General features: G+C 44.1%; 2 protein-coding genes across 2 annotated transcripts in view; both read left to right on the top strand.

Annotated features, from left to right (window-relative positions):
- TMC7 (transmembrane channel like 7) overlaps positions 1-2644 on the top strand; it is a 31342-nt gene extending 28698 nt beyond the window's left edge. The window contains 1 exon segment of the mRNA XM_006927005.3: positions 584-2644. Coding sequence (XP_006927067.1) covers positions 584-649 — 66 coding nt within the window. The 3' untranslated portion in view covers positions 650-2644.
- A 2730-nt stretch (positions 2645-5374) lies between these two features.
- On the top strand, positions 5375-17918 carry COQ7 (coenzyme Q7, hydroxylase). Its single transcript, XM_006910917.3, is given in 7 exon segments — positions 5375-5581; positions 8929-9107; positions 9542-9548; positions 10661-10926; positions 11797-11865; positions 12297-12375; positions 17199-17918. Coding segments are annotated over 6 exon segments (675 nt in total). The 5' UTR covers positions 5375-5505; the 3' UTR covers position 12375; positions 17199-17918.
- The last annotated feature ends 3816 nt before the right edge of the window (positions 17919-21734 follow it).

The following is a 21734-nucleotide window of genomic DNA, read 5'->3' as shown; positions in this document are numbered from 1 at the left end:
GGAGACAAGATGATTAAATAGTTGAAGAAAGAAGATAAATTCTGATAGCGACAATGGCTTTAAAGACAGTAGAAAAAGGCAGGTAGACGAGCGGGCTGTCTGCTGCTGCAGAGGGTGGCCATGGAAGGCCTCTTAGAGGAAGTGACACTGGACAGCTGAGACTTGAACGACGAGAAGGAGCCGATTATGGGAGGCCTTGGGGGAGAGAGAAGCAGGCAGAGGGTACAGCGGGGGACTGAGCCTGGCACTCCTGGGGACTGGGGGGAAGGATGGTGTGGCTGGAGAGGCAAGATGACGCCATGCTGGAATAGCAGCCAGAGTCACAACATGGCCCGGGGACTCTGGTCAGACGTTTGGGTGAAGTTCTGAGTGTGATAGGAAGCCACTGGGAGGTTATTAAGTAGAAGTCTTACGTGTGTCTTTAAAAGATGATTGGCTGGTTCGGAGGCCATTACAATAGTCCAGTGTTCAGGGTCCTTAGCCTCCAGCCCCATAGGTAACTTACTAGGTTGAATTCATGCTAAATAATGATATTTGTTCCCAAATATATTGAATGTGTTCTTGAACCGATTTCATTTTTTAGGAAAGTCGTGACAAGCGTTATCTAATCCAGAAACTAACAGAAGCCCAGAGGGAGACGAGGAACTGACCAGACCGATGGTGAAGACGTTGCCGTGTGTTACTTATAAGCTGACTCACTGACCTGCCGAGGCTGCAAAGCACACCTGCTGGGTTTTGAGCGAAATTTTAAAAAAAGTATTTTTCTGGAGTTCGGGCCTTTCTTGAATCAGGTGGCTCTAGATATGCAGCTCCAGTGGCCGAGTTTACATAACCCAGTCCCTGCTTAAGGCTTTAGTGACTTAGAAAAGCAGGTTCAAAATCACAACTTTGCCTGTTGACCAGCCGCTCAGTGACTCTACCAAAAAAAACTGACTTATGAAGCTTTTATACCAAAAAATGGAGGAAGAGAGACCTCTTATATTTGTAAAAGCGTCTATGTGCTGTCTTTTAAACTGTGGGCCATCCTGCCAGATAGTTCTTTTAAACCAGGTTCTAGGTTTCGGCTGAGAAGTGTACCTTAAGAAGTAGTGACCCGTTTGAATGGTTCTGTAGACTTAAAATGAGACCTGACTTTTTTTTTTTTTAATGAAGAGAAAGCTTTGAATCACGATTTTTGGAACAGATGGTGGGAACGTGGAGGAGGGCAGTTATGTAATTTAAACAACATGGCAGTGATATGTGAACAAAGCCATTACTGCCTTGTGAGTACGAGTCTCGGAATGCCCTAGCAATAAGCCTTATGAGATGGGGGATTGCTTAGGAAGGCAGCGTTGATTTCTTAGCTTCTGGGCATTTTGCTGCTACCTTATATTCAGGGGAAAGCTGCCTTAGAGGGGCCGGGTATCCGCAAGCCTTCAGTTCCCTCCCAGCGCTGAGTTCAGAGGCTTGGCGGAGGGCCCTGTGCCGTCAAAATTAAGAAGCAGACAAAGTTTGTCTTTCACTCTTCCAAATGCCACTTGCCTTCCTGCACCGAGGTCTCTATTTCTGAAGGACACTCTCATTTCAGAGCCAAGCTGGAAAGGGCTGTTGAGTGTTTATTTGAGTTGTGTTTGTATGTGCTTAAGTGTTTGGGGGATGTGGGCTGCAGCTCTCTGCCTGTTAATCAAGCCAGCCTGTGCCAGTGTACCAAACTAGAATACTGGTTTCTTAACTACACATATCCATACTTTTTAAGGGCTATCATTGGTTTTCTTGTGCTTAAAATTTTAAATGCACGTGCTTTTATGTTACCAAACATGCAGAGTGGCTCAAGATTTTCATTACAGTAAAAACTGTATGAAATAAATACCTCATCATAAGCTCATCAAAATCGATCGCTCTGAACCTTTTAATATAAGCCTAAGTTATTATTTAATGGAATCGGTTTTCATTTTTATATCTTCAGAATCTTTTTTCAAAGTACTTTAGTTTTGTTATGGACCGTTTGAGGCTTCTTTCTTTGCAATGGCTCTAAACCTTTCCTGGGGAACTGTGGAATTTTCAGGCTGGGTGCAGGTTTTAGAAAGCCACTGCTGTTAAGAGCGTTTCCCACCCTCTCGATCCCCCATTACTCAGAAATGATTGCCTCTTTGCTCTGAGGAGCAAAGCAAGCTTACCGTAGCTTATACATTTCTGTACACTTGTCCCTTGTCAGGCACAAAGTCGGCATTAACAAGGGATGTTTTTGTGCCTGTGAGACCAATGAGCTTTTCAAGCTTTTCCTGGCTTGTTAAGGTTTATGACTTTCTAAGTCTAATAACTAGCATCATGGAATTTTGAGTAAACAAACGTTCATTCCGCCCTCACTTTGAAAACATTCTAATTGCTGGCATTTCTCCCTAGTGTATTTATATATATAATGTTCTCGCCTTCACCATGCTTCCGAGGGCAGTAACATTTTCTTTGTGTGCGTGTGTGCGTGTGTGTGTATGTGTGTGTGTCAGAGATGGAAGCTATTTTCTTCCCTATTATAAAACTGATACTGAAATATGCTAATTTATTTGTTTTAGTTAAGTGCTGCTAATTTGCATACCTCTTGAACGTTTTAATATATTTTGATACCTTTAACAACTTCAAGTGATGTCTGTATAATGGATAAAGTGCAGCTCAATAACCAATGTGCATTAAAACTACTGATTAAACAGTCTTGGTTTTTCAACGTGATTGCGTATATTTGAATTCGCAGAGGTTTCTTGTCAGCAGTTATGTGATCATGGAAAACAATTTGTAGAGTTGCTCTTGGCCTTTTCCTAGAATCAGAGACGAAGCAAGTGTTTAATTATAGGAAATCATCAGATAAGTGCTTTTAAGACTCCTTGGCTCTGTTAAAGCCGAGGGGTGTATATGTGTGTTTTAAACCTAAAAGACATAAAATTATTTCCAACACTCCCCATCCTTTCCTTGCAGAGGGAACCACTGCTAATGATGTCTGTTTTGTTCTCCCAGAAAATTATAATACATATTCGAGCAGATATGTATGTGTGAAATATATACTTCTGAGCTTCTCCCTTTTATTCTCCTTAATAACATTTTGAAGATCACTCCATATAAGTAGCCACCACATTCTTTTTAATGGCTATATAGAATTCCATCATATCGATGTATACGTCCATAAGGACTTGCTCATTGCTGGGTATTTAGTTTTCAGCCCCACCCCCACCCCCCACCACTCTATCCCTTAAAAACAGTGGGAGCTGGGATTTTAAAAGTCCCTGAGAGCATTTTTCTATTTCTCTGCTCTGCCTTATTCTGCTATAGGCTCTTGTCCTTTATCAAGGCAGCCCTGCACATTCTTGTAATCACGAAATATTCTCATCCAGAAAAAGAGAAGAATCCAGTTAGGTGAGTCTTTAGTTTGCATTAACTCTGAAGTTGGCAAAGTAAATTCCTGCAGCTACATATCTAATTGTGGCTAACTACTTGGGTAAGTATTGAAGAAGAAAGGAATTAATTTTGATAGGGTGGCACCGTAAGATCTGATTACTAAGAAGAAAGAACTTCTGAATGTATCTTTTTTATATAGCGTATGGCTTTACTAGTAAATTCCATTTGCAGTATTTTCTTTCCGGCACACGGGATGTGCGTGGGACATGGAACTTGCTTACTTGTGTAATTTTGTAAAGGTGTCTTCACCTTTCTGGGATAAAGTTCACGTATCCTTAAACGGAAAAACAAGATATATATTCACTTTTATTTCTGAGGACTGAATTAGGGGAAAATAGGCTTCGTGTTTTTGTAATTGTTTTCGTTATAAAAATACTTGTTATAGAAAAGGTGGAGAATATTGAAAACTACAGAGAAAAAAGGCAAAAATTGTATAAACATTTGTTGGCAGCCACTGTTAATCTTGGAAAAATTCCTTTTAAGATAGGAAGTACAGGCGGAGGGAGGGAGGATGAGAAGAAAAAGAATGTTGATATTCTCATTTTTCACTTAACATCAGTGTTTTCTTCTGTTATCAAAAGTTCTTTATAAACATGTCAGTGGGCTACATAATATCATACAGATGAATCTTTTTAAACATTCCTGTGCTGCTTAACATTTTCTTTCCAAATTTTCCTGATAATAAATAACTGGGACATCCATAAATCTTTGTCAACATTTTTTTTCTTAGAGACGGAGACCTAGAAGTAAAATTACAGCAAAGGTTTAGAACATTTTAAGGCTTTTGAGAGCCAGATTTACACTTTCGGGGAGACATACATGAAACTTATATCACCCTCACTTTCACTAAGTATTTGGGTTTAAAAAGCTATACAGTAGTTCATAATTTTAAATTATTGCAGAGTATTAATTTGAAAATAGCAACTTCATTTTACAATAGCAGTATATCCTAAATGTTTTATAGTAACTTAGATAAAAGACATATATGTGTATATGTGTGCGTATATAAAATCAAAGAGTGTAAAGTAGAAAATGAAAGCCCCTTCTCATAATTCCAACCTCTGAAGTTACCAGTACTAAACGTTTTGTTATATATCATTTCCAAGTATGCAGCTTTGATTGTTTTTGCCCTCACATACACACTTTACACATTTGAAAAATTATTTCCATTGGATAGATCCCTAGAAGTAGGATTGCTATATCAGCGGATATACATTTTTAAAACATTTCTAACAAAAAAAAAATTTCCTTAACACTTCATTTTTAGAGCAGTGTTAGATTCATAGCAAAATTGAGAGGAAGGTACAAGGATTTCCCATAACTCCTACCCCACATATACACAGACCTCCCCCCTTTATCAAAATCCCTACCAGAGTGGTACGTTTGTTACAAGTGATGAATCTACATTGACACATTGGTTATGCACTTTTAAAAGTATGATATATGTTGCTAAATCTCCCCACACCATCCCCCAAGAAACCAATTTGCACCGATATAAGCACACAGCAACAGTGAAATGGACAGAAAAAATAATACACGTTATCTGTAGGAAACCTGAACACAGAGAAAAGAACTAGAAAGGAATTTTAAGTCATCTGTCAGCCCAATACCTAGAGATAACACTATTGGTCACTTGGTAAACTTTATTTCAGCATGTAATTTCTTCTATTTTAAAGTGGATGTGGGATACACATAGAGAAAAAAATCTTCCACGTTGCTAAAGCAGAAGGTGGTTATGCCAATAAATAATTTCTTCATAGTCCTCTTTCCCAGGAAATTAGGTGAAGAAATCTTTACCTTGTCGGGATCTTTGAAAGAACAAGTTAGCGTTCTCATCTCCATGGCAACCCAAGTCTCGTTCACCGCTGTCGAACTTCTGAGTGATTGATAGCGACCGCATCCAATAGAATCTTTGCATTTGCCGTGTCCAACCAATCGAATGGAAGCAGGGGGTCTAGGGACGTTTCCGCCAATGCAAATACGGGTAGCGTCCTGCTTACGTAAGCCGTGCGTCATCAGTCAGCCGCAAGGGCGCGCTTGGCCGGCTTCTCTCACGAGCGTGGTTGCTCTGTTGTCGCGGCAATGAGCTGCGCCCGGGCGGTGGCGTCTCGCTCCCTGTGGCCGGTGCGCACCTGCGGCGGCCCGCGGACCCTCTCAGGTAAAGGAGCCGCCATCCTGCGCTGAGCCGGCTAGTCAGGGAATTTTCGCCACGGGTTTGGACCGGAGAGGTCACGGGGGACGCGTTTACATACGTCACAGGGCTGCGACGGAGCGCAACTTGTGGCTGGAAACCCGGGGGCGCTGGCGGCGGGGTGGGGCCTGTAGTGCGCGCGGGGGTGCGATTCGTCTGGGAAGGGGGTGGTTTTCCTCAGTGACGCTCTGGGGCGGCCGCAGAAGGTTGGCACGTTGGGGAACTGCACACCTGTGCCGTGACGTCACCGCAGGTGCGGTCTGCATTCTGGGCTGAGGACAGTTGGCGACTTTGAAAGTTCAGTGTCCCAGGGGCGTGTGTGTCATCGTTGCCATCGCTCAGGGCCTTGCCAAGCAAAGTGTAGTCATGCGACCAGCAGCATCTGCTTCCCGCCATTCCTGTCCCCTAACTTGTTAGAAATGCAGATTCTGAGGTCACTCCCCTGACCTACTGGGTCGCTCTATCTGTAGTATTTTAACAAGCTCTTGGAATGATCCGTATGCACTAGAAAGTTCGAGAAGCACCACGGCAGAGGCAAGAACGTCGAATCTGGAGTAGGAGGACTTGGGCTCCTTCCTTGTTTCGTCTGAGCTGCCTCAGAAAATTGTGAGGTCGTTTTCTCAAAGTGAAATAGTTTGTGTACTGTCTTCGGGACTCTGCCTTATAGCAACACTATTTGTACTTCTGATTATTAAATATGTTTTTTTTTTATAACCGCGTTACATTTTTAAGGTAAATAATTCAGGGAAATTAAACCCTGATGGTAAACAGAAGAGCAGTATCACCTGCCCCAAATAGAGTAACCGTAAAAAATAAATATGCTGAAAACACAGTTATTAAATTGTAAATAGATATCGTTGCCTATCAAGGCTTGATCCTAAGATCATATTTCTTTCTGTCAAAAAGAGATTAGCAAATGTTAGGAAGGTCTTCACATAAAGTCAGCTGCAAACTGAGGCAGTCTCCTTGAGGAAATCAAAAGGATTGGAAGAGAATTGAAAGAGGATAACTTACTACATGGGTGTTTTGTAACGCCTGTAAGGCACATAAGATCTTCCTGTGTACAACTTAAAATCTTCTAGGTATCACCACTGGTATGTATGTGTTTCACACTTTGGGAAAACACGAATGTGAAATGATGCTTTTGAGAGCTTCTAGCACTGGATCTCAAGTTATTTTTTCTCAATTTTATTTCAGACTGACAGTGCAGGCAAAATTCAGGATTGTTGAAAATGAATTTTAATGCTCCTTTGTTGAGCCAATGAATATAACAGAATAGGAATCATTCTTTTTTCATTTGTAAAGTTGCTTTGATTCCTATATCATTTGTCTTCATAACTCAATAAAAAGGGTTTTGGGTTTTTTTGGGTATATTTTCTCTTGAAAAGGAAAAAAATGGATTATTACCAATCTCATATGTAAGAAATGGCAAGTTTGATTTGTCCAGGGTTAGTGTTTGAGACAGAACATGTATTTTCTGACACTAGCTCTGTGCCTTTCCTATGGTCCAGCCATGCTTTAATTAAAGGCACCTTACAGAGATTGTGAAAAGATAGAAATGACAAATATGATACCCAATCCTTCGTATCCCCTGCCCCCACCCCGCCAAATCATTTATTAGGTGCCTGAATCTGAAAAGGCGTTGCAGTGCCAGGAAACAGCCTAGTATGTTTTTATTATAAATAGAATCCTACATCAAAAGTCAGCTGTGTGTTTGAACTCATCTTGTGTACTCAGCCCCTTGCTATTTTTCAGTAAATGGATTTTAAGAGATGAGTACTGGATTGTCTTTAAAGTTTTTTCCATAAACATATTTTTGAGTGGGAGTAACAGATGAGAGAACAAGCAAACAAGATTATTTTGAGAAATAGAGCCAGCTCATCATTTTCAGTTTCAATTTCTGGGCCCCACCTTTCTGCAAGGAGGTCAGATTGATGGCAGCAGCAGTCCTTGGAGGCAAAAACCTGTGACAGGCTACCTTGACTTTATCAAACATCTCAAATTGTTCTCCACATAAAAACATGGCCACGGACCACGGTGACCCATTGTCTGAAGGCACAGAACTGAGTGGTACATTACACTTGGCAGAACTTGGACTCCATTCAGTTCTTGGTGTCTAGTTCCTGGGCTCTGTACAGTTTCTTGAGTCAAATATGCTCAGTGAGATGGAGTAGGTTGTGCAGAATAGGTCAAAGCAAGGTCACCATGCTCCAGACCTCCACGTCCATGCTCCTTTGCTTAGAGTGAGGTATTTAAAATTCCATGTGGCCAAAAAGTTCCAATGCAGAGCCACCCCAAATTCCACCAGGCCCACCCCATCACCATATGACCAAAGCACTCAAGCTTTTTTAACGAAAAAAGTACAGTTGTACCCAAATTAAATTTTTCCGCACATTTTCCTAGGTATTGAAGTTAGCCTAAATGAAAAGAAATATCTATTGGAGACATAAGAGTCATATATGAGAGCCTTGGAACACATCTCAGGAAGATACCAATACATTTCAAAGTTCACATTGCAAACTAAATGGTCTCTCTGGCTCTCCACTTCCACATCTACAAAATGGGGCGATAACACCGTGCACACTTAAACACATTACAAAACCCTTCTCTTAAGGAAAACACTTTTGGGATGTCTTCATACAAGGTTCAGAGAATACATTCAAGATGTTACTATCAAGCGATTTTTAGAGATATTCGTCCTGAAGAATTTACGTTTTGAAGGCAAGAGTTGTTCAGCTGAATTGGTTATGTACCATAATGTGATGAAACCTAAGTTCTGAGGCTCGGTTCTCCATATCAGATGCCCATGGGCGCAGGTGTTTTAAGAGAACGTATCTGTGGTCCTCAACCTTGGCTGCAGAGAAGATTCATGCCCGGGGCTTTTTAAAACTATCAGTGCTGCTCTCCCAGAGATCCACTGGGGAGGAGCATCTATAGTGGTGAAGCTCCCTAGGAGATTCTGTGCAATCAGAGTTGGGAACAAAGCGGGCCAGGAGGGGTGAACAGGAGAACCACGCCCATCTGGATGCAGCGGCCACAGTAACTGCCTGGGGAGAAGACAGGCTCAGGTTGTCTAGATACACTTCAAGTGAAGCCAGAATCCAGATCGTTAGCTAAAATCTTCTAAGCGTTGGGAACTAATTCACTCGTTAAAAAAAAACCACTGCAGGTTAAACAGAATACACTTATGGGCATACCAGCCTGCAAGGAACTCATCCGTGACCTTTGTTCTAAGATTTCCCTTTCTTCTCTCTGTAAAACGGAAACATCTCAATTTACCTGAAAGTAATGAAGAATAAACACTTGCATTGCAGCTTATGGAAGAAGAATCGGTGTCAGGTTTCGCAGTTCAGGAATGATCTTAGACAGCGGCAGTCAGACGGCGGTGGGTCGAATACTCCGGGTGGATCACGCAGGTGAATACGGAGCGAACCGCATCTACGCAGGGCAGATGGCCGTCCTGGGTCGGTCGAGCGTTGGGCCCGTCATTCAGGTGGGCACTGCTTTCTGTCTCAGTCTGGGCTACTGACTCTGGGGTGGGGGCGGGGGAGGAGCCACAGGCCTTCGAGTAATGAATCACATTAGGTCGTACATTCTCAAGGGACATGCTGTTGTCTGCAAGAGAGTGAAAATCGGATACTGGGGAGGGGAGAATGAAAAGCATATTATTCTTTTTATGTATAGACCAGAGATAGACATCTTGTACATAGACAGATACACAGTATTATCCATACTATTAAAACTTCACGGGGGCGAGTGACAATGAAAAAGAGGTTGAGAATCACCACGTTAGGTGAAAGTACCAGTTGCCAACAGATTGTGGTTCTGCCCCCCATGGAGTCCAGTGGAGATACTTTATACTGAGATGCAGAGGGAGGGGCCTGGGCTCAGTAGCCATACAGACCTCCTACCTGTGTGACCTTGGAGAAGTCATGTGACCGCTGAGTTCCATTTCCATATCTGCAAAATGGGCTGACACCTACCTCATTGGGTTTTGGTGAGGAGTAAATGAGCTAGTGTGGAACAGCTAATATTATGCCTGGCATGTAATGGATACTTAGCGCAAGTTAAATTGCCTGCTCTGAGTCCTTGGGCAAGTTACTTAACCTCTCTGTGCCTCACTTCCTTCATCTGTATAATGGGGATAATATAGTTTGTCCTTCACGAAGTGGTCGAGCAGCTTAAATAAGCTGCCTCTATAAAGCTGTTTGACAGCGCCTGGCACTGGAAGCACTATGTGTTAACTGTGATCATCATCTGCCTTTTCTCCCTTGATGTAAATGATATTTATGTGCTAGCAATCTGGAAGGAAATTACACAATAGCTAATATTCTGTGCTCCTAATTTTGAAATGAGCTAAACGCAGCGGGTCTGAGGGGCCGATGCTGGGACCGTGGTTCATGGGCAGGGCACGTCGCTTCCTGGAGGGAACGCTTACGTGTCTTTATGGAAGAGAAAGCCTTTCCCCAGCATCTTCCTATCACATTATGATTTCCAAATCGCAGTCATTCAAGTCAAGATGTTTCTCATATCTATGCACGACTTAAAACGTTTTGTTCAATATTTTCCTTAAATTTTTTTTTTTTTTTGCTTAAATTTATTTAAGATAGAATCTTAAAATTAGTTTTATAAATAGAAGGTACAGTAAAAATACAACAGAGGGGGCAAGAAAGCTTGAGTAATTCAACTGTGGCCAGATCGTGTTCTCTGACCAAGGTTCTAAACCTGAGATCTGCTCACCCTTAAAAAGGGAGGAGAGTAAATGGCATAGAAGCATCAAGGTCATACTCACCCCAAACGATGACTTTCTCCTTGTCATAAGCAGTATAGGAAGAGCATTGAAAAGAGAATAGCATTTTTACTGTTTGATTCAGGGTTTAATACTCTGACTTGGTCCCATCTAAAACCGTGGTTTTCAGCGCGGGCAGGTTGCTCTTGAGGACACCTGGCAACATCTAGAGACATTTTTGGTGTCACACCTGGGGACGCTACCAGCATCTCGTAAGTAGAGGCCAGGCACGCTGCTTAATATCCCACAATGCACAGGGCAGCCCACACAGCAGGGAATATCCAGGCCAAAGCTCATGGTGCCCAGGCTGATGGGCCCGACCTGACATGCTCTCCCTGCCGGTGGTATCATCCCATCCTTTACCGCTCTGGATTGGACAATTCCAGGTGCGGGAACCGCCCTGCTGGGCAAGGAGGGAGCGATGGCCTGCACTGTAGCTGTGGAAGAGTCCATAGCGCATCACTACAACAACCAGATCAGGACACTGATGGAGGATCCTGAAAAATATGAGGAGCTTCTGCAGGTATTCGACTCTGCTCCGGGAGGGGGCTGGGAAAGGGGAAAGGGGCACGTACGCAGTTTGGTAAGAAGAAAAATAGAATGTTAGGGGATGATGCGACCTTGGGAATGTAAGTCAGCACCTCATTTTAAAGGCGGGCCAACTAGGGCGCAGAGAGCTGAAGCTGGATGGAGGATCCTGAAAAATATGAGGAGCTTCTGCAGGTATTCAACTCTGCTCCAGGAGGGGGCTGGGAAAGGGGAAAGGGGCACGTATGCAGTTTGGTAAGAAGAAAAATAGAATGTTAGGGGATGATGCGACCTTGGGAATGTAAGTCAGCACCTCATTTTAAAGGCGGGCCAACTGGGGCGCAGAGAGCTGAAACTGTGTGCCCTGGTCACATGCTCAGGCAGAGCTGGGACTAGAACCTGTGTCTCCTGACCTCAGGCCTATCTTCTCTCCAATTCCAGATTATTGGTAGACCCTGAGCAATGCTGTGGGCACAGATCCTACAAATTAAATGAACTAAGGGGTGCTCTCAAATAACTTTCCATAGTGGGTAAAGGAACTGTTTATTTTATTTTATTTTATTTTTTTAGGCCTAAATCAGGGTTTGGTAAACTATGGCCTGTGGCCGACCACCTTTTCTGTAAATAATGTTTTGTTGGAACATAGTCATACTGATTCATCGACATATCCATGGCTGCTGTGGCAGAGTTGAGTAGTTACAATGGGGACCATACAGTGTGTGAAACTTAAAGTATTGATTCTGGCCCTTTATAGGAAAAGTTTGCCAACCCCTGTCTTAGATACTAATATAAGGCTTTACCCTCCAAAATAAGACAGAACAGCAGGAGAGTTGGAATGCTGACTTGCTTCGATTTCTTCAACTAGGTGCTTAAGAAATTTCGGGATGAAGAGCTCGAGCACCATGACATAGGCCTTGAACATGATGCAGAACTGGTGAGGACCCGCCTTTGCTGTTGGCTTATGGCGCTTCGGGCACCTTACATGGAGGGTGGAGGGGAGGAAGGTTTCTGTTCCCAGGAAAATAGATTTCAGAGTGACCGCCACAGAAAGAAAACCAGTCCACTGCTTTGACAAAAAGCGAGCAAAGGCACCTGCCTGAACTGGGAATCCTGTTTCTTGCTTCCTCCTTTATCTTTTTTCTAGCAGCTTTGTCCCCATTTTGGTGAGAAACCAGATGACTCAGTGCTTAAGCATTCTAATCTTTTGAATAGATTTTTTTTTTCCAAACTAAAATGAATTGTTTCTTAGATCTTATTTGCTATCCAGAGAAGTCCCAGCCGTGCCATGCGAGGCCTGTACTTCACAGCTAGACGCGAACACAGAACGTGTTTCTTTGCTCGGCTTACTGTTGTTGTCTCTGACAGGCTCCAGCGTATGCCGTTTTGAAGAAGGTTATCCAGGCTGGATGCAGCACGGCAATATATCTATCAGAAAGATTTTAAGGTATGTCCACTTTTCCCTGTCTATAAAAGATGACAGTAATTTAATGAGTGACATTGGCGGGAAAGGAAATAGCCAGTTACCATTACTGAGCAAGGGCTCGCTGCCTAGCACGCACAAAAGCCCATGCTAGGACATCGGCTTTCGAGAAAAGGAAAGGCTTCATGCGAGGTCCGTCAGAGAAGAACTGGGTTTGCGGGCTCTTGAGGATCACGGCTTTTCATGCGTCGCATGTTTGAATTCCGGGGCACGGATTTAGTATGTATTCCGTGGTGGATTTTGACCCAGCAATGTTAAAAGGTTATTGCAGAGTGAATTCATTCCCTAGTACTCATGTCTCACTGTCCGACTGCGTGATCTGCCACCTTGTTACCTCTGAAAAACAACTTAGTATCTCGTTAGAAACAGGACAAGGCCAATTTAGGCTGGTTTTGCAGTTATGCGCATATATCGTTATGTGAATTTTGTTAATAAGCTGCGAGAGTTTTTTTAAATAAAACTCTCTCATGTTGATTTTTTTCTGTGTAACTCTATGCTGTAAGGCTGATGTATGCAAATTACAGCAAACGAAGCTGGTTCTTGTTTGTTCCATAGCTAAATTTTTCCTAAAATATCAAGAATGAATCTTGAAAGTAACAGGAATCTAAGAGAAAATTTTGAGTTTACTGGTAACAAAAGGTAATTTAAAGCACCAGAGTGTTCGTTATGGACACAGCAGGATGGCCAAGTTCGTCAGGTAAGTGGCAGACTGCCGTTGTTTCTGTTTTGAATCGTAGATTGAGAGTGGGCTCCTTCCGTCAGAGAATAGACTGAGTTGTAGATTATTTGCAAACTTGCATTATAATCATTTCCCGTAGGTCTGTTACCAAAAGAATGGACCGGAAGGGACCCAAATTTTCATACTTTATTGAAATCTTTTATGATTTGCAAAGTTTTAAATCATTTATGAAAAAGCTCGGTCAGTGGTTCTCCTCTCTGGCTGCTCATTAGGATGCTTTTTAACAATTGTCAGATTGTCAGCCAGACATTCTGAGTTATTTCCGGTGGGGCCCAGGATCAGAGTGGTTTCCAGCTCTGCGGTGGTCCCAGTGTGAGTCAGGACTGGGAGCCTCCTGTCTGTACGCTTCTTCTGGTGAAGAACCACATCCTCAGGCCTTGCCTGCCACAGGCACCCTGGATTCGATCAGCACCACGTGACGGGGCATGACTTGCCTCAGAAGGGTTCGGTTTTGAAGGACAGTGGGCACCGGGATAGTTTGGATTAATCCTCTCTTTTCCTAAAGCAAGAGTGAATTTAGTCTTATGCGATCAAGTAAATCAGTCTTCTCATAATAGTAGTAGTAAATTAAACATGGGGAGAAGGGTCGAAGACACTGTGAGAGTCCAGACTCTCTTGTGCTAGGTTACAAACAGGCGTGTGTAGCGCTACAAGTCTGGTGTAGTGGCTAGCAGCTGAAGAGCCAAGTTCTCACGCAGTTACCGCCTTGTGTCTATGTTATTTTGTCCATGTGCATTTTATGTCTTTTCTGTATGAGCCAGGAGTTTCTTGAGGGCAAAATATCTTTTCCAGTCCCTGGTATATTGTAGGTGCCCATTTAAAAGAAGATGAGAAGGAAGGAAGGAGGAGGAAGAAGAAGGAAGCGGGGAGAAGGGAGGAGGGGAGGGAGGGACCAGTGTGTTTCTAAGCAGCTGCAAAACTGTGAAAGCCGCCTCCTGGGCCATTCTCCCTCTGCTCTGGGTGTCTCGATGCCAGGGGTCCCAGGCTGCGGTCCTTGGCCCTGTGTGTCCATCATCTTTTTCTTGGTATCTCATTCCATCTTGTGGCTGATCCCGTCACATGTGCATCTCCACCCCAGATTGCTCATTTTCAAATATCCCACTTCCTGCGTGACCACTTGGAAGTCGAAGGGCATTTCCAGCGCCACCTGCCCCAGGCCGAACCTGCCTCGCCTTCCCCCTAGGCCTGCTTCCCCGGTGGCCTTCCCCATCACAGCTAAAGGCAGCTGCATCCTTCTGGTTCTCAGGCCAGAATCTCTGGAATCATCTTTGACACCTGACTCTGCTGCACTCCCATCCACGTGACCAGGCCATCCTGTGGGCTCTACCAGATCCTTTCCACCGCCTTCCCTGCTGCCCAGCCCCCCTCACCCCCACCTGGATTATGTTAGAAGCCTCCTAACTATTCTTCCTGCCTTACTCTCATCCTCCCGCAGTCCATTCTCCACGCAGCGGGCAAAGTGATCCTCCTCAGACCACGTGACTTCTCAGCTCAGAACCTCCCAAGTGTCTTTTCCCAGTTCTCTCCAACCGAAAGTCACAGTCCCTGAAATTGTTTACAAGACCCCGCGTGATCAATCCGGTCCTCTCTGACCTCATTCCCGCTTCCTCACTCTGCTCCAGCCACACAGGCCTTGCTGTTTCTCAGAATGCCAGGCACGCTCCTTCCTGCCTGTGGTCTGTGCAGTGGCTGTCCCTCCACCTGGAATGCGCCTTCCCAGATGTCCACATGGTCAGATACCTCACCAGCTCCTTGCCCAGATGCCACCTTTTAAAAGAGGCCACGCCGACCACATCTTTAAAATCGCAAACTCCGCCGCACGCCTCACCCCCTCTGCGCCTTTTCCCCTCCGTAGCACGTAGCACCGTCTGGCGTGTTATATAATGTACTTGTTATGTTTCTTGTCTGTAAGAATATAAGCTCTGTAGGGCAGGAATCTTTGTCTTAATCACTGACACATAATAGGTGCTCAATAAATAGTTATTGATGGGAATGAATGAATGAAGAAATAATGCTTCCTTGTTAAAAGTCATTTTCACATAACTGGTAATTCAAGATGACCTCTGTGTGCTTCTCAGCACAGTTCAGTGGACACTTATTGTAAACATGCTACCAAGCTGGGCTGGGCCCCTGGGCCCCTGGGCCCCTGGCTGTACAAATTGTTTTGCTATAAAACTCAATCTTCCAGCTGGGGGAAAACAGAAAAGCTGCTCCAGGAACCAAAGTAAGGCCATTCTCTGTGCTTCTTGCTGATGATTTAAAAAAAAAAAAATGCAGGCTGGATATCCACATACAAAGAATAAGTGTGGACCCTACTTCACAGCTTATACAAAATTAACTCAAAATGGATTAAAAGTGTTAATGCTAAAACTAAAGCTTTTCGGAGAAAACAGGTACATCTATGTGACCGTGGATTAGGCAACGGTTTCTTCGATATGATACCAGAAGCACATGCAACAAAAGAAAAAAATAGATAAATTTGTGCTTTGAAGAATACTATCACAAAAATGAAAAGACAACTCACAGAATGGGAGAAAATATTTACAAATCATATATCTGATAAGAGATTTGAATCTAGAATATGTAAAGAACTCTTACAACTCAACAATAAGATAAATATTTTGCCAATTAAAAACAGGCAAAGGATTTGAATAGACAGGTCACCAAAGAAGATGTACAAATGGCCAATAAGCATTCAAAAAGATGCTCAACATCATTAGTCATTAGAGAAAACCACAATGAGAAGCCACTTCACACCCAGTAGGGTGGCTATAATTGAAAAGACAGTAAATCAAAAAAAAAAAAAAAAGGGTTTTGGAGAGGATGTAGAGAGATCAGAATTCCTATACACCGCTAGAGGGATTGTAAAATGTTGCAGGCCATTTGGAAAACAGCGTGGCAGTTCCTCAGACAGTTAAACGTAGAATTAACCATATGAAGCAGTAACCCATCTCCTAGATATCAACCCCAAAAGAGTAAAAACAGTGTGTTCAAACAAATACTTGTATATGAATATTCATAGCAGCATTATTCATAATAGCCAAAAAATGGAAACGGCCCATTTATTAGCTGATGAATGGATAACCAAACTGTGTTATGTCTATACAATGGAGTAAGAGTCAGCCATAAAAAGGAACAGTAAGAGTGACGGACCTTAAAAATGTGATGCTCGGGTAGTGTTTTTGTGTGGAAACAGGGAAATAGTTCTAGAGCTGGATGGCGGTGATGATCGCACAACAGTGCCCATAATGCTGCTGAACTCTACACATAAAAATGGTAAAATTGATATTATGTGTATTTTACCACAGTAATAAAAAATAATTACGCTAAGTGAAGGGAGCCAGACACAAGGCCACATATTGTATGACTCCATTTGTATGAGATCTCCAGAACAGGCAAATCCATAGAGACAGCAGATAGATGTGGTTGCCTAGGGCTGCAGGAGATGGGGAGACTGGGAAGCAGCTGCTAATGCATATGGAGTTTCTTCTTGGGGTGATGCATGTTCTAGAATTAGATGATGGTGAGAGTTGCACAACTTTGTGAATACACTAAAAAAATACCGAATCGTACGCTTTAAAGTAATGAATTTTATGGTGTGTAAGTCATAGCAATAAAACAATACAGGACTTATAGTTTTATGTTATATTCAATAGCAAATTTCAATCCAGCTGTTGAATGGGGAGACACTTTGTTTAATGTACAGCCCTTCAAGCCAACAGAGCCGATAGAAGCCTTGATCATCTAAGATGCTGGGGCTGTTTGTTGCCTTCTCGTCTCAAAGCTAATTTTAAGTATTGCATTCGAGAGTCTTAGGCACATGAAGACACTTGGTGCAGTCCGTATTAAAAGCCAGCTTTGCTGCTGTTTGTTTAGCGTCCCCTTCAAAATTGATGGCTGATGTCTTATCCTTCTGAGAGCTTCCAGAACAAGACCAGAGAGATTTTCCGAATCCCCCTCTGATTGTTTTTTATTTCATTACAGCTTGTCCTCGTTTATTAACAAAGTGATCTTGTCTTTCCCTTGCTTTACTGCTCTGACCTTTCAGGGGAAATGTGATTTTAAAATTGGACACCATCCAAAGATGATGCCATGATGACAGAGGATGTTATTCTTGCAAGCAGTAGTTCCAAAGACGTGATCTGAGCAATCATTCTTTGCATGTGTTTGATTCTCTCTCTACTCAAAGTGTGGTCCACGGACCAACAGCAGTGGTATCCCCTGGGCGTGTGTTGGAAATGCAGAACTTTGGGCTCCTCCTCAGACCTGCTAAATCAGAACATGCATCTTAGCAAGATGTGGTTTTAAAGTATGTCCACAAATTCCTTGATGCCCCTCTGTTCAGAGGAACCTCATGCTCCTTGCCGTGAGTGCGGACTGTACTTAACGACTCGTTTCTAGCAAGGTCGTGGACGTGATGGAGTGTGACTGCCAAGGCTGCTAGGTCATAAAAGACGTTGCAGCTTCTACCTTTCTCTCCATCATCCCTCGCCTGAGGGGGTAGCCAGCCGCCACGTTGTGAGGACACTCCAGCAGTTAATCTGTGGAGAGGGTAACATGGCCAAGAACCGAGGCCCCGTGCCAGCAGACATGTTTGTGCCACAGCGTGGAAGTGAATCCCCCAGCCCCAGTCAGGCCTTCAGATGACGGCAGCCAGGATCTTGACTGCGATGTCACGAGAGACCCAGAGCCAGACCACCAGCTAAATGACTCCTGAATTCCTGCCTCTCAAGCGACCGTGTTAGATAATAAATGTTTGTGGTTTTCAGCTGCAGTTTGGGGCTGATTTGTTATACAGCAGTAGGTAACAATCACGCAGCATTTCCAGGTGGTTAGGAAGCACGGTGAACTTTGAGGAGCACTGAACTAGACTGTGAACTCCTGGAGGGCGGAGACTGTCTTGGTCGTTTCCATGGCTTCAGAGCTAAGCACAGTGCCTGAAACTCAATACATTTTTCTTAGACTAAATACAAAGTTAAATTGCCCTATTTTAAAAAGTTAAAACTTTTTTTTTTGTAATAATGCATGTATCCACATGGCGAACTAGTCCAACAGAGCTAAAGGGTATTAACAGTCACAGATAAGTCTCCCTGTAGACCACTTGTTGATTACCAGGAAGCCGACCTTTTGCCTTACTTTGTGATATAGTTAGTTATCTGCTCCATAAGACACTACATTTGTTTTTCTTTTTTCCTATCCAAAAGTAATGCTTGCCTCAAAATCAAACAATACAAATTGCATACAAAAAAGAAAAGAAAAAACACCCTTTTCAAACTTATTCCTAAGAAGTAACCGCTATTACTAGTTCATTGTGTACCTTTCCAGACTCTTAAAGAATCTTTCATCCATAACACGTACTCGTTTGGGTTTGTGTTGTTCCCTACGCGGAATGATACTGTGCACCTCGGCTGCAGTGCGCCTTGTTCATTCAGTGACCCGTGTGGCCATCTTTCCAAGGTGATAAGCATCGATCCACCTCATTCTCCTAATCGGCTGCAGAACTCTCATTTTATAGCAGAGCCACAGCCACGCGGTGTCAGCTCCCACCCTGCTGAGTGTAGGTTCTAACTGCTTCACCCGGGAACTCAGGACCGCCCTGCGACCACGGGCCCTCCTCACCCCACTTTACAGAATCCGCCAGGTGCTGCAGCGGCTCGAACTTAATCACTAAAACGCGGCCACTTCTTCCTCCGTCCCCTTGTCAGCGGACGCTTGGGTTATTAACAGCCTTTGGGGACCTCTAATGCTTCATGGGGGCCACCTTTGAACATAGTTTCTACAGAATTTCAGGAGGAGGGACCCCTTGGGGTTCTCAGCCCTGTGGGAGATACTGTACTTCCTTGAGAATGTGTCGAAACCTCTGGGCTCCCACCCAGGGCCCCTTTAGGGGTTTCCTTAAGATCTTGTGGTTTGAGGAGGAAAACATGACCTTTCCCAAAAGAAGAAGGAAGGAAACCTTTCTTCAAAACCGCCTTTTTCTGGCCCTGCCTCAGCTCAAAGCACTTTTCTGATGAATACGTTTTCCAGGGTTTAAAAGGCCGCTCACCTTCAGGACGTGCTACGTGCTTCCTCCCACTATCGCCTCCGGAAATGGCAGCCCTGCAGGGGTCCTTTGATCCTGGACCCTGTAGGAAGGTTCGCTACTGAGCGCACCAAGGGCAAGGAAGGTTGCGGTCTTCCCGGGGCCGCCTGTGGCCACCAGAGGGCGCCCTCACCCCAGAGTCCGGAGTCCTGCAGACAGGCTAGTCATTTGCACGGTGTCATAGGGACACCGCCTGGTGAGCAAGGCCGGGAGAGTGCCCTGTGTTGTGATAATCCGGCCCCAGTAATCGCACCTCCTGATCTCTGCCGCTGGACGGGAGTGGAATGTGAGATTTGCACACGGCAAGATGCAGAGGGCTCGACTGGCTGTCGTGTCCTGTGCTGGGCCACTGATAAGCATCCTAATCAGGGAGGAGGCATTTTCTCTTTCAGAAAAGAGGAGAAAACACAGAAGAGGCCGATTAGTCGCTGTCTAGGAGTACCACATGGAGAAGCCAGCGCCCACCTTACTCACCCACACCTTTCTCAGATCCACGTGCTGTCCGCCCTTCTGATGAAGGCTCCTGGCCCTTTCAAACTTCTTCTGTTAGATGATGTCATCCCACACCCTGTCCTAGCCCTGCATACCCCAGCGTCCTGCCTTGGTATTGCATTCTGTCACTGCGTGGTTTCTGCTGTACCGTCTCTCCAACCTGGCAGTGAGCTTCTCAAAGCCCAGGGCTGTCCCCAGCACCTGGAGCTTAGCAGGCCCTGAGCTATTCTTTGATAAATGAATCTAAGCTAAGAAAGAAAATTACGTGGGCTCATAACATGGAACAAAATGACACAAAACAAGTAATGACAGATGATCCGATCTCAATATGACACTCCTAGAAACTTCTGGTTGAAAGTATGTAGTGAGGAAGGGGGGTCAACTTTGTGATGTCTTTCAATCCTCTTGTCCATCTGTACCCCAAACCCAGCATGAGCCTGACAAACATCACGGTCATAACCATGTCTCAACTCTTCTCCCTCAGAACGCTTCGTATTTATTGCTGCTATGTTGGGGGAGGGGGGTTGGTTATTTTTCTTTTTTTTGAAAACTTTTCTTCATATACTTCTTTCCTTTTCTTTTTGAAAACCTGTTACATTTCCAGTTAAACAGAATTTCCTAATGCTTAATCCTAGAAGTCTTAACTAGGCGTGCATGTCAGAATAAACTCTTGAGATTTAAAAAAAAAAAATTACAGATGCTCCTGCTCCCGCAGTCCGCTGAAGCAGACGCTGTGGGACTGGGCTGAAAGTCTCTGGCTGAGACTCGGCTTAATTCCACAAGGGCTTCCTTTGAAATCTGGCCACAGATAGATGCTCTTCCCAGCTTGACATCCTCCTTCCTGGGCTGACTCCGGGTTTCTGTTCTGTCTCACTTTTCCTGCGCTGTTTTCTGCTAAGATATGACTTGTTCCGAATTTCTCCAGCCCATTCGGCATAGTGGCAGCTGGAGACATGTTCCAGACCTGATTGTCTTTATCCGGTGGACACAGTGGTGACAGCAATACCTCCCATTCTGCCGAGGGGAGCAGCCTTTATGTCGTATTTTTACAGGTGGCTTTATTGAAACAATAAAAAATTGCGTGGCGATGCCGCCTTTTGCACTCACTTGCTAATGTGCTGTGTGTGTATGTGTTTAAATGAGACAACGTGGGCATTCAAAGATGAATTATCTCAGTTATTTGGCTACTTTAAGGGAGCATATTATTCAAAGTGCTTAAAAGAATTTTAGAACGTGAAATCCTCACTCTTCCCTTATATCATTTAGAGGAGACGTTAAATGACTCACCTTTCCTTCTAACGAGAAGCTATTAGTTCTGCTAAAGAAAAAGCCAGAGGTCATTTTCCTCCGGTGAGCGAACCAAACACCTGGCTTCTGTCTCTCTCTCCTCCCTCTGCTTTTCACAGTGTCGAAATTGGGTTGCCAAGGACATGGTTCCATAGTGTAGCGGTTAGGTTAGCACGTCTGCTTTACACACAGAAGGTTCTGGGTTCGTGCCTCAGTGGAGCCACGGTCCATGGTCTACGGCCATGCTACCCTGAACAAGCCCGATGTCTGATCTCGGAAGCTAAGCAGGGTCGGGCTTGGTTAATAGTTGAATGGGAGACCGCCTAGGAAAACCAGGTGCTGTGGGTATAAATAATAAATAATAATAATAATAATAATAATAATAATAATAGTTCCCAGTGGTCCCCAGTGGCAGCGGCCCTCCTCATGTATGGCAGCAGATTTGCTGTAGCACTTTTGTACATCACCTAATACCCGTGTCCACAAGAAGGGTGAGCGTCTCTTCCTCTGTCTTCTGAAGAAGAGAAAAAACTTTGCTTCCTCAAATTGGTGGCACATGTCCCGTCCTCACCTCTAGTCTCATTTTTCTCCAGTCAGGTCACATTCTTGGTCCTTGACCAATCACTGTGGTCCAGGGAATTGTGCTCCCATGAGCCAGCCCTGGTCGCATAGTTGCTCCTGAAACTGATGGAGTGGGGACAACTCCACCCAAGCCACGTGGGC

The sequence above is a fragment of the Pteropus alecto genome, unplaced genomic scaffold (assembly GCF_000325575.1).
Source record: "Pteropus alecto unplaced genomic scaffold, ASM32557v1 scaffold34, whole genome shotgun sequence".
Taxonomy (NCBI): Eukaryota; Metazoa; Chordata; class Mammalia; order Chiroptera; family Pteropodidae; genus Pteropus; species Pteropus alecto.
Note: the sequence above shows the minus strand (reverse complement) of the source record. Positions and strands in the feature narration are given on the sequence as shown.